At 35.0% G+C, this 13,571-nt stretch overlaps 1 protein-coding gene across 2 annotated transcripts in view; it reads left to right on the top strand.

Annotated features, from left to right (window-relative positions):
* Zpbp (zona pellucida binding protein) overlaps window positions 1-11,026 on the top strand; it is a 136,504-nt gene extending 125,478 nt beyond the window's left edge. For both annotated transcript variants that reach the window (XM_085692194.2, XM_085692195.2), the window contains exon 8: window positions 8,478-11,026. In XM_085692194.2, the coding sequence (XP_085548320.1) occupies window positions 8,478-8,572 (95 nt within the window). In that variant the 3' untranslated portion in view covers window positions 8,573-11,026. The remainder of the gene's footprint in view (window positions 1-8,477) is intronic.
* Window positions 11,027-13,571: the final 2,545 nt, after the last annotated feature.

Genomic DNA, 13,571 nt, shown 5'->3' with positions numbered 1-13,571 from the left:
CAGCAGTGAACATGACTGAGCAGGTATCTGTGAATTGTGATGTGGTGCACTTTAGGCATATGCTGAGGAGTGATCATATGGTGGTTTTATTTTTAACTATTTGAGAATTTTCCACACTTATTTCCATAGTAACTTTACCAGTTTGCAATCCCACCAATACTTACATCCATGTTAATATTTGTCAGTCATTTTCATGATTTTACTATTCTGACTGGGGTAAGATGATTTATTAGGGTTCTCTAGAGGGATGGAACTTATAAAGTGTGTATTTTGTACATACATACACACACATATTTATATAGACCTACATATGTATGTGTGTGTACTGATTTATGCAAATGATATGTCAAGATAACTTAACTGACTGTGGTCCAGATAGTTCAACAATGGCTGCCTACCAATGCAAGGTCCAAGAATCCAATCATTATTCAGTTCATGAGACCAGATGTCTCAGTTGTTCTTCAATATACATCAGAATCTGAAAGAAGTAAACTCTAATACCAGTGAAGGAGTAGACTTGCCAGCCAGAGCAAGTAGGCGAAGAATGAACACTTCCTTTTTTCCATGTCCTTTACATAGGCTTCCATCAGAAGGTGTGGTGCAGATTAAAGGTGAATTTTTCCACATCAAAAGATCTGGATTAAATGTTTGTCTTCCCACTTTTAATTAATTAATTAAAAAATGCCCTCAAAGGTATGCCCAGATATTTTGGTATTAGTTACTTCCAGATATAAACAAGTTGATAGCCAAGAATATCTATTGCAATTGAATTTTCAAAGTTGTTTTTATTTTTATATCCCTAATTGCTAAGGATGCTGAACATCTTTTGAGATATTAGTCATTTTTATTTCTTCTTTTGAATCTTCTCTGTTCAAAGATATAGTCCACTTTTTTTTAAAAAAAAATTGAGATAGAGGTACTCTGTGTAATAGCCCTAACTGTCCTGGAATTATCTCTATAGACCAGGTGGGCCTCAAACTCACAAAGCTCTACCTGCCTCTGTCCCCCAAGTGCTGGCATTATAGGTGTGCACCACCACTGCTCAGTTTAGTAGTCCACTTTTTAATTGTTGGAATGCTTGTTTTCTTGTCTCTCTCTCTCTCTCTCTCTCTCTCTCTCTCTGTGTGTGTGTGTGTGTGTGTGTGTGTGTGTGTGTGTGTGTGTGTGTGTTCTGAGCTTCTATCCTCTGTCAGATGTATAGCTGGAAAAGATTCTCACTCTGGGGGCTTCCTCAGCTGACTTTTTATTATGCACAGTGTTTTAGCTTTATGTTTATGTTTGTGTTTTAGGTTTTTGAAGCCCTATCTGTCAGCCTTAATTCTTGGGAAAATAGAATCCTTTTGTGAAAGTACTTTTCTAATGCAGTGTCTTATAAGATGCTGCTTGTTTCCTTGTTTCTGCATTTCAGCTTTTATACTAAAGTCTTTGTTCATTTGTAGTTTATTTTTTGTGCAAAGTGATAGCTATGGGTCTAATTTAGTTCTGCATGTAGACATCCAGTTTTCTCAGCACCATTTGCCGAAGATGAGGTAGGTCTTTTTTCCAGAATGTAGTTGTGTCGAATATCAGATGATTGTAACCACATGAACCCATATTTGGGTCTTTTCTTCCACTGATATAAATGTCTTTTGTTCTGTTTTGTTTTTGCATTTGAATTATGCCGTTTTTATTATTATGGCTATATAGAACCATTCCTGCATCTCAGCCAACTTGATCAGGGTGTATAATCTTTTTCAAATATGTTCCTTATTTGGCTTGCAAGTATTTTTATTGAGGACTGTGAATCTATGTTCATCCAGAGATGTTGTACTAATTTTGTGTTTGTTAGTTTGTTTTTCCTAGAAGAGTTATATTAGTTTCATGGATGAATTTGGGAAAGCACCTTCTGTTTCCATTTCTTTGAGTAATTTAAAAAGTATTGGTTATTAATCTTTTTTGAAAATGTGGTTGAATGCTGATGTATATCCATCTGGGCCTTAACCTATTTTCATGAGAAAACTTTTTATTACTATTTAGATCTCCTTATTTGTTAATGGGTCTGTTTAAATTGTTAATCTTCTCTCATATTTGGTGGTTTGAATGAATTTAAAAGCCTGTCCATTTATTTTATAAGGTTCACTTTAATGGATTATAGATAGGGTTTTAAGGTATTTCCTCAAAATATTTTGAATTTTTAAATGTCAGTTACAATGTTTCCCTTTTTATCTCTCACTTTATTAATTTGAATTCTTTCTTTCCTTTGGTTACTTAGGGAAATAATCTGTTGAACTTGTTTATTTTCCCATAAAACCAGTTCTTAGATTTGTACTAGATCCCTTGTACTTTTTTATACATTAATTTTGTAATTTTGATTTGATTTTTATTATATCTTACCTTCTAATGGATTTTTGCTTGATTTGTTCTTGTTTTTATAAATTTTTGAGCTGCATCATAAAGGCCTTTACTTATGCTCCTCCTGGCTTTGTGCTGTGGATGCTCAGAGATAAATTTCCCTAAGACTTTTTAAAAATGTGTCCCAGTGGTTCTTTTATGTTGTATTTTCATTTACATTTAGTTCTAATAATTCCATTTTTCTTCACTGATTTCCTCTTTGACCCATTCATTATTCATTAATGTTTTGTTTAATCATCATGGATTTGTATTTTTTGCTAGAGGTGCATTTACTGTTAATTATAAGTTTTATTGCCTTGTAGTCTGACAAAATACATGATTTATTTCAATTATTCAAATTTGTGTAGATTTGTTTTGTGCCCAGTATATAGTCTGTTTTAGAGAAGCTTCAATGGGCTGCCAGGTAAAAAGCATATTCATTGATGTTAGGGTTGAATATACTATAGATATCTTTTTGGTCTATTTGGTGTACGATGTCATTTAATTCTAATGTTTCTCTGTTTGTTTTTTGCCAGATAATGTTTTTTGGAAAAAGTGAGGTATTGAAAATTACCCACTATCATTGACTTAGGATTAATCTATGTTTTTGAGTCCAGTAGTATGCATTTTATGAAACTGAGAACCCCAATGTTTGGTGCATATATGCTTAGGATTGTGATGTCCTCTAGGCTAATTATTCCATTGATTAGAAGGAAGTGTTGTTAATCCTACTGATCAAGAATAAGACTACTAACACAGTTTAAAGCCAAATTTGAAGCAAACTTTAATTAAATACTGGCAAGGTGGATGGGCTCTGACTAGGTTCATACTCAGGTTCCTAGGAAATGACCCAGAATCAAGTATGGCAGGGACTTAAAAAGGAAAACCCATAATTCATTGCATTTCCCACCAGGTTCAGTCAGGGGCAAGGATTTATGCTCACATACTTCCTGCCTACATACCTACCGCCCTCATTTGGTTAAGCATATCTGGTTCAGCTGAGTCAAACAATTCTGATTAGGAGAATGAAAACATGTGGCTTGTTCTCTCATAAACAATAACCTACAACATTTCGGGAACTACCTGTCCTTGACAAGAGGCTTGCAGATGGATAGGAGGCATTTTGTATCATAGATCTCTAAGGTATAGTAATTAAAACTGAAAATGTAACTACGACTCTTACAGTGTCCTTCTGTATCTCTTATTATTTATTTTAGTAAGCAATCAATTTTGTCTGGTATTAGAAATGGGATACCTTCTTGCTTTCTGTACTCCTTTGCTTTGAATACTTTTTTACATTCTTTTAAAATGGCTCTTATCTTTGAAGGTGGGATGAATTGCTTGTAGAAAACAGACAGATGGATGTTGTTTCTTAATCCTTTACCTAACCTTTATTTTTTGAATGGTGAGTTGGGGCCAATGATACTTAGTTATCATAGAAAGGTGTGTGTCAGTGTAGTCATTCTGTTGTTGTTACCTGTTTATATTCTTAATCTTATTTTTCTGTAATTGTTACTATGTTGATCCTACCAATCCAAGAGCATGGGAGATCCTTCCATTTTCTGGTATCCTCCTCAATTTCTTTCTTCAAGGACTTAAAGTTCTTGTCAAATAGATCTTTCACTTCCTTGGTTAGAGTTACCCCAAGATATTTTATGCTATTTGTGGCTTTCATGAAAGGTGATGTTCCTTTCTCTGCTTCTTTGTCTTTTGTGTATAGGAGGGCTACTGATTTTTTGGAGTTGATCTTATATCCAGCCACATTACTAAATGTGTTTATCAGCTGTAGGAGTTCTTTGGTAGAGTTTTTGGGGTCGCTTATGTACACTATCATATCATCTGCAAATAACGAGAGTTTAACTTCTTGCTTTCCAATTCGAATCCCCTTGATCCCCTTATGTTGTCTTATTGCTATTGCTAGAACTTCAAGCACTATATTGAAGAGGTATAGAGAGAGTGGATAGCCTTGTCTTGTTCCTGATTTTAGTGGAATGGCTTTAAGTTTCTCTCCATTTAATTTGATGTTAGCTGTCAGCTTGCTGTATATTGCTTTTATTATATTTAGGTATGAACCTTGTATCCCTAGTCTCTCCAAGACCTTTTTCATAAAAGGGTGTTGGATTTTGTCAAATGCTTTTTCAGCATCTAATGAAATGATCATATGGTTTTTTCCTTCAGTTTATTTATATGGTGGATTTCATTGATAGATTTTTATATGTTGAACCAGCCCTGCATCTCAGGCCCATTTTTAAATGTCTTCTTGTTGTTTTTATTTATAAATTCTGAGTATTAGTATTCTGTCAGATTTATTATTAGCAAAGATTTTCTCTAATTCTGAGGGCTTCTTCTTTGCCCAAGTGATAATTTCTTTATTTGTGCAAAAGCTGTAGTTTTATGAAGTCCCACTTGTCAGTTGTTGGTCTTCATGCTTAAGTTAATGGATTTCTATTCAGAAAGTCATTTAACATAACTCTATCATGTAGGCTATTACCTACATTTTTTCTCCAGTTTCAGGTTTTACATCTAATCCTTTGATCCTTTTGAAATTAGTTTTTGTGCAATGTGTAGACAGGCCGAATTACATTCTTCTATAGGTGGACATCCCATTTTTCCATCACCATTTGTTGAAAATTCTTTTTTTCCCCTCTTTTCTTTGGCATCTTTGTCAAACATTATGTGGTTGAAGTTATGTAGCTTGTATTTGGGTCTTCAATTTTATCTTTCCTCCTTTGAGTTGCTTCTCTCAATTATTTGGTCATATCAGTGATTTTTTTTAAAGAAACGTAAATACTATGTCCCCCCCGGCCCCCATACACAACTTCAACATCTTCTCTTCCCTCTAAAACTGTGCAGTTTCCAACACGCTCACCAACCTTCATTGTCCAGTTCTAATTTTTGCTTATTCTAATGGATGGGAAGTGCTGTCTCTCTTAGTTTTAACTTTCTTTTCCCTTAACAATTACTGCTGTTCATCATCTTTTATATCCTTGGTCCTGTGCACGTGCTTGCTTTTTCCCACTTCTCTCTGTCTCGTCTATAGGATGCATGTAAATGCTCACTTTTTCTAAGTCTTACCCCTTGTTCTTCTGTAAGCCTTAGGTGTTTCTCTTGCATCCTGCAGCGATGTTTTGCATTTGTGGTTTTCAGAAACCATCCATGACTGGGGGTCAGTGCTGTGCTATCACGGAATACGATCAGAACAGCCCTGAGGTTAGGGCTGTGGACTGAGTAGACTGTTTTTCTCATGTATGCAATGACCTCACAGAGTTGTGTTGCTGGGCTGAGGGGGACAAGAGTAACTAAAATCAACATAAGACTTCTCACCATTTTGAAGATAGAATTTTTTTTGATTTTGTGTTGGTTAGTTGTTTTGTAGATATGTGTCTGATTTCCAGAGTTCTCTTGCAGTGTTGTCTTCACCACTTGTCAGTGGCTTTAATGTATCCATAAAGAGATGAAGACTCAGTGCCTTCTGATAGCTCTTTGATGACTTTTTTCTCAGTTTAGCATATTTTGATAAGTGTCTCCATTGCCTAGATTACTGATGTGGTTAAGAAGTTTTTTTACTGATACAACTCCAAGGATATTGACTGATCATTTGGATAATATTTTATAATAAACAAAAATTTTAAATTCTTCTATACTTTCCTACCAAGTTATATGATTTTTTACATATTATAATTAATGTATCTAAAATAGTTTCATACATTTGTTCTTTGACAATTGTTTTTATGTTTTTAATTAAGTCTTAATTTTACTGTATAATTATAATTTTCATTTTATAAACTTTATTTCCCCTTTTATGACCTCCCCTGGGGCTGGAGAGATGACTCAGAGATCAAGAGCACTGTCTGCTCTTCCAGAGGTCCTGAGTTCAATTTCTGGCAACAACATGGTGGCTGACAGCCATCTGTAATGAGATCTAGTGCCCTCTTCTGGCCTGTAGGGATACATACAGGCAGAACATTTTGTACATAATAAATAAACAAACAAATAAAATTTTCACATCCCCATTCAAAGTTTGTAAAAGTTTATTTTCCAAATATCTTCTTAAATATCAGTACTGGCTAGACACCAAGTGCTTTCTTCTGACCTAATTCAATAAATGTAGTTTGTTAATATTATCTTTAATATTTAAATTATATTTCAAAAAATTTCCTTAACTCCACATAACAGAACAAAATGTTCAAGTATGTCAGTAATAGGAAAGAGTGCGACAGACAAGGATTTCATGTTATTGTGCACTTTTGATCAAGTTTGAACTCACAGCTTATTAGAAGAGCATTGATTTTCCCTTGAACCCACATATTTCATGCCACTCTCGGTTGCTTGTAGCAGTCAGTGTGAAATAGGTCGCGAACACTGCATGTAGATTTCTCTTCTGCTTTCATAGTCATTTAAGAAGTTTTAGTATATTTGCTTAGCATGTCTATATTAGTTTTTAAAGAAATGTCAATACCTGATTTGAGAGAAAGTGTGTTTTTGATGTAACATTGTACTTCATCATTGGAAGTTTGATATATACTTTAAGTGTCTAAGGATCTTTAGTATTACTAAGTGAAAAAAGTTGTAACTTTGTATAACCAACATTTTCGACTTTAGAAATATCATTCCACCAATAAATTGTCTCGTGTAACTTGAAGAACTCTAGAATATAGTATGGCAAATGCTTCTTCTGAATAGGCAGTTAAAATAGTTTTGTATTTTTGGATAACACAGCTCAAACATGAATGACACAAAATAAAACAGTAGAGTAGGAGGTTGATTTAAGTACTAACACATAGTACTACATCATGGTGCTGAAAAGTTAGATGGCCCATAATACCATGCTTTAACATAATCTACAACCATTCACCAGTGCTTGTAACAGGAAAACGAAGAGTTGGTTAATCAGAGACCTCAGTCAACTTAGTGCATTTGGAGGAACCATGTGACACACTTGCCCCAACTTGAAATGGATATAGTCAATACAGGCAGTTGTATTTTGTATTTGTTGAGTGCCTGCTTTTTCATATTACACTTTTGGTTTTTATTTTCATATTACTATTATGAGGTTGACTGTGTCTGTCTTTCTTTTGCTAGCAAGGAAAGAGGAGGCTAGAGACTTATCTGTGTCATCAGTGGTATTTGCACTTGCTTTCTTTCTGCACTTTTTACCCTCTACTGTGTAGGGACAACTGCAGCAGTATTTGTGATAACATTGTCTTCAGATCAGGGATGATCAAGCTGAGCTAAGTTAAGAATTTCCCCCAAATCACACATTTATCAAGTGATACAAATAGAACTTGAAATGAGAAGATTAGAAATAAGCTACAGTCCTCTTGCAGCTCTTGGCCCTTTGTACACTAGTTATTATGAACTATCCTATAAGCCGTTACTTTTAGATGTGGTACTAACTTTTTATGATCAAACAGTTAGGCTTTAAGCTCAGCAGTATATGATCATTAAAATTATTTTAGGTGATAGTGTTGATCTAAGTCAGATTTACAATGCTATATGTTTTACATATATGAGGAATGTTGAGTAATCATATTCAGAGAAGCAGGAACTATGATGATTTCTAGGAGCTGGGAAAAATGCTAGAGAGTTGCTCAGTTGGCATAGTCGTACAGTTTTTTAATATGAAAATGTTCTAGAGATTGGTGTATATATGAGTATACTTAACACTACTAAAGGGAGTACTTAAAATGGATAAGGTAGTAAATTCCATTCCTAAATATTTTACCTCAATTAAAAATAAAGAACATTAGTCACACATGATGGTGTATTCCTATAATCCCAATACTCTGGGAAGATCGGAATGATATGATTGTCTTAAAACAATGACAGCCTGGCTACAGTGGTACATGCCTTTTATCCCAGCACTTGTGAGGCAGAGGTAGGTAGATTTCTGTGAGTCTGAGCCAGTCTGGTCTACAAAGCGAGTTCCAGGATAGGCAGGGCTGTTACACCCTGTCTTGAAAAACCTAACCAGACCTAAGCAAACCAAAACACAAACAAGCAAAATCCAAAATTAAGATAAGTTGAGTGACAACTTATCATGGCGTTAAGTTAACTTATGTGGCACCATGGGGATTGTTGCTCATTACTTTATGTTTTATTCACAGTGATTTGCAGCCCTGGATCCTACAATCCCCGGGATGGAACTCATTGCCTCCAATGCAACAGCAGCCTGGTGTATGGAGCGAAGACATGCTTATAGGCCACTGCGTGTGACACGGTGGTTTATTAAATACAAAAGTATATTTTCGAAGTGCTAAATTATAATAAATCACTATTTGCCAAAATTAAATAATCAGAATTTACAAAGCTATGGTGTCCTCTTTCAATCCAGTACTGTATGTAGCATCTTCCTTGGCTAATACTAGAGCTGAATCTTGACACCAGATGGCCCTTGTGTCACTGTGTTTTAAAAACTGTTTCGAATGTTCTGTATTGGTGATGTTAATGATTTTTTCCAGAACTTTAAAAAGTATCCCATTTTATCTTTGCAATGAAGAGCCAGTTTCAAAAATATGTCCTGGGTCTCATCACTGCACTTTGTTACATAAGACCTGGTTCCTAGGGAAACTGCAGGTTTTAGTATGTATAGGTCAATGTGTTATTTTAAACTAACAATTACTCTCAAGCCAGACATGGTATTATAGGCCTGGAATCTTAGTACTTGGGATTCAGAGATGGAAAGACAGGAGTTCAAAGTCCAAGGACAGCCTGGACTATATGTTTCAAAAAGTGTCTTACATTACCTCCTTCATATTTTAGAATGGAGTAACCATTGAATTTTCTCAGTAGACTAAAGCAGTTTGCTTTCCTTACAGTACTTCCAGAACAAAGAATTAACAAATCACAAGCTTCATTTGCTGCACCATTAAAATGAGTACTGTGTGCCAGAAGTCACAGATGCTACCATTAATACCTTATTTTACATTGGGATACACATTTTGAATATGAGGAGTTGCCAATTTGTAATGACTTAAATAGAGGAAAATTCACACCTAACTTTGGAGTCCTTTTCTGAAGTCCTTAGTGATCACCTGGTTCATGTTTCCTGTGTCTTCTCTGTGAGGCATTGCCTGCTTTGCTCTTGACATTGACCTGTCCTAAAACATGAGTGACTCGAGGATGGAAAGAGTAAACAGCTGGATCTCAGTATCTTTGAGTGATAGATAGGTTGACTGATAAGCAGCTACACTGTTGGCTTGTAGAGACCAAGCTAGCTAGAAAATACCATCTTATCCTCCTGTGGACAAGCACAGCCTCAGAATTCTCACAGATTTTTCAGATTCTCTCTTATGGCAGGTAACATACTGAGCATTACATTGTTTGGGTGAAATAATTGTTTTTCTCTAAGTAATTAATTAGCTCATACATTCTGTTACTTCTAAAACCCAGGTTTCCTTTGTTAAAACGTCCTGAAGTCATCCCAGTCTCTTAAGTATTTATTGGGATGGATTGAAGATGTTCTTTAAGTTGTCGGTCTGGAAAGCAGAGCTAGGACTGCAGTGATGATGGTAAAGTCCAGAGAGCAGTGCCATCCTGGGGCACAGACAATCTGGGGTAAGAGTAGTTAGTGCAAGGCTGGTCAGTTAAGTTTTTAGTTTATCCAGGCAGACTTTACAACAAAGCTGTGCCAATGTTAGGTTGGAACAAGGGAGAATTAAAAAGGTTAGGTCAAGACAGCTATCTTTTGAAAGAAGCAGGGGACACACAAGAGGAGAAAGGGAGACATTCATGACTGCTTTTTCCTGTTTCACATAGTGAAATGATCCATTTTTACTATATAACACCACAGTTGTTTTAATCCTTGTGTTTTTGTAGTCAACATTTAGCTACACTAGTTATCCCTTGTTTCATAGCTCACTTCTTAGGATACAGTTAGGTTTTTTTATACAAATTAAAGGCCACTGAATAAAAATATGTCAGAAGCAACGAGACAAGTTACTTCTGTTATAATGTCAGATAAGCTGTGCAGTGTTGACAGTTTAAATGACGGCAATATGCACTAAAAACCGCAAGCTGTTTCTAAAGGGCATGGTCATAAAGCCGTTAATTGCTTCCTGTATAATACCTTTTCAATGATATGATAGATGATCTTAACAACACCTAAAGATGTTTAAACATCTTTTAAGGGGAAATAACTATTCCTGTTTTGTATTCATTATATTTGTATCAAATATGTAATATATATTTATTCAGCAATGTAGAAATAAAGATCCCTGAGTTTGGTTTGGTAATCTCAGTTTCTGAAGATTTTCACAAGTAAATCAGAGATAGGTGAAATAGTATGTCCGGTGGTACAAAGGGTCACAGCTTATGTAGTAATAAAATTAACACAAAAGCCCCAGAAGAAAGAATAATAAACTATTTTTCTTCCACTTGACAGGCTGTCACCAAGCCATTAAATTGATGGTCACATTTTCAAATTGAATGAATTAATTTAGATTAATTATATATTTAAATGTATTGGCTCGCATTATTATTATTATTATTTGTATTTTGAGCTTTAAAACAAATGCACTAAAATGTTTATCTCATGATTGTCTCATGTGATAGATTATGCATGAGCTTTTTATTCCTTCTGTTTCCCCAAATTTCTTCACTGGTATGAATTACTTTCCTAATGTTGAAAGCAATAAACTTACTTTGAAAAACTGCAGGAGTAAGCATGAGAGAAGATGTTGTTATTGTCTCTCCAGTTTCTTTCATCCTCTTCCTTGCAGGGCAGCAGGTTGCCTACACAGTGCATGATCTTTCTAGAAGCGAGATGCAGACTTTCTTAGATACCATGAGGTGAACCAGCTATAGGAGTAGAAGGAGCCTTATACTGACGACAGAGTAGAGCTACCAAAAGAACTGGGACTCCAAAAATGTCACCGAATCATTGCCTTTGTTAATTGAGGACCCCAGCCTGCCCTGCACGTCACAGTTCCATGACATAGGAAATTTATTGTATATAAGCAAATTAGGTTTTTGGTTAGAGATAAATGATCCTCATTGATAAATCACTAACTACAAGGATGTTGTAAAAAGAACACCAGAAGAGGAAGTTAATTAATAAAGCGTTTTAGAACTCAGCCATCAGTAATGTCTTAGCCTTTTCGTAAATTTTTTATATTCAAGTTCATGGGACATTTCTCTTAATATTATGCGTTTTCCAAGCTATATTACTGAATTCATATAGAATTAATGGCTGTAGTATTTTACTTATTTAGCAAAAATATGATGAAATGGTTAGGCATTCTATTTGTGAGATATTTCTGTTGCTTCTAGATTTTCAGTGGTATGTGTCACTATAGTTGCCTTCTTTCTGGGCCTGCTCTAGGATTTTTAATGTTCTTTGTATCAAATATTTAGAACTTATAGGCTTAGATATTTCTAATCATCTGGATAATTCCCCAATTAGAGTGACTCACAGAAAAAATAAGTATTTCACTGCATTCTCTCTGATATGCCATTTTTTAAAAATAGAAACTACAAAGTTTAAGAGCCAGAGGGAGGGTGGACACCAAGGAAGCAAGTTTTCTCAACACAACAGGATAGATTGTGTGAACTCACAGAGACTGTAACAGCATGCGTAGGGTCTGCACCTGTGGAGTCTTAGAGCTGAAAGGAGAAGTGGACACATGCTCTCATCCCTAGCCCAAGAGCTGTCTCCAATTGATAACCACTTGCAAATGAAAATTAAGTTTTCTCCCAAGTAGTTTCACTGGGGAAACAAACTACTCTTAAGGATAGGCTGCATGCTCCATAGTACATGGCCACCGGAAAAGAAACTCAGGGGTAGTTTTGGGGTATCTTGCTTCAGAACGTTGTGTCAGGCTTTTCTCCTTTTCTTCTTTTTACATTTTTGTTACCTACCCACCTATCTATCTATCTATCTATCTATCTATCTATCTATCTATCTATCTATCTAATCTATCTATCTATTTTTCTATCTTTCTATCATCTGTCTACCTACCTACCTATTTATTATTTGCTCCCTATTTTTACCCTATAGTTCATGTACATATTATAAAAAAATAAAGTAATATTACATAGCATAAAAATTAAATAAATCAATGAACATAATATTTATATAAGCAAAATATTCTTATTTTGCTATGTTGAAACTGATTTGAGCTTTCACAAATATGTTGAACTTTGCTTTTATTTATATATGTAGGAAATAGAAAATTTTCCTTTCATAAATTTATTTCTTGTGCAGTTTCAAAGGAAACTGTCAATTAGCTGTTGGTTCATAATGGTGCATCTAAAGATACTTTAGTAGCCTCTTTTTTATTTTATTTTTAATTTTTATTGAAAATATATTTTTAAATATAATATATTCTGATTGTAGTTTTCCTACTTCCCCTCACAGTTCCTTGCCCCCTCCCCTGTAACTTAGATCACCATGTTTTTGTTTTGCATTAAAAAAAATTGGGCATATAAGAGATAATAATATGTTATAATATAATATGATTCTCACTTCAAAACAAACACAACAGAATAGAACAAAAGTAATGAACAGAAGAAAGAAGAAAAAGGGCCCAAGAAAAGGAACATGAACCATATATAGCAAAGACATACTCATTTACACACTCAAGAATTCCACAAGAACACAAAAGCAGATATAATCTGATGCCATTCTTAAGATTGTTTAATTTGATAGATGAAACCAGTTCTCCAGGTTTTATTTCTGAGTATTAGTGAGGTTGAGATCTCCCCATAATAATGCTGCTACTGTGGATTATTGTCTTGTTTACTGAGTGCTTGTTTAAGTTGCCTACCTTTTTAAATCACCATTCTGATTTCATAGGATCTGAAAAAGCCAAAATAATTTAATGACATGCCTGGAATTTCACACAGCAGGTAAGTAATAAAGCCTAGTGTCAGCTCCGAAATACTGCTGCGCATTCCCAGAGCCTTTACTCCTCTCTCGTAGATGGTGGATCCTGACCTCCATCACTTGAAGGGCCTGTCTATGCCTTCATCTCCAGCATAGCTTATGTCCTTCAGCTGCTGGTGTGTTGGATCTCCAGGCACTTGATTTGCCTTCCATCTCAATAAGAGAATAAACTGAATACTCCCTGTAAGGCTTTTGCATTATTTTGAGTAGTGTCACTAACCAACTGACACTGTTAAGGAAGCTAGGAATGAATATATTTAGTTGATTCCATTAATGTGTATATTTTAGTATACTTCACCAAAATAAAGCTAGAAAT

Source organism: Myodes glareolus, chromosome 8 (assembly GCF_982192425.1).
Source record: "Myodes glareolus chromosome 8, mMyoGla1.1, whole genome shotgun sequence".
In the NCBI taxonomy this organism is placed as follows: domain Eukaryota; kingdom Metazoa; phylum Chordata; class Mammalia; order Rodentia; family Cricetidae; genus Myodes; species Myodes glareolus.
The sequence above is the reverse complement of the archived record's forward strand: the minus strand, read 5'-3'. Positions and strand labels throughout refer to the sequence as shown.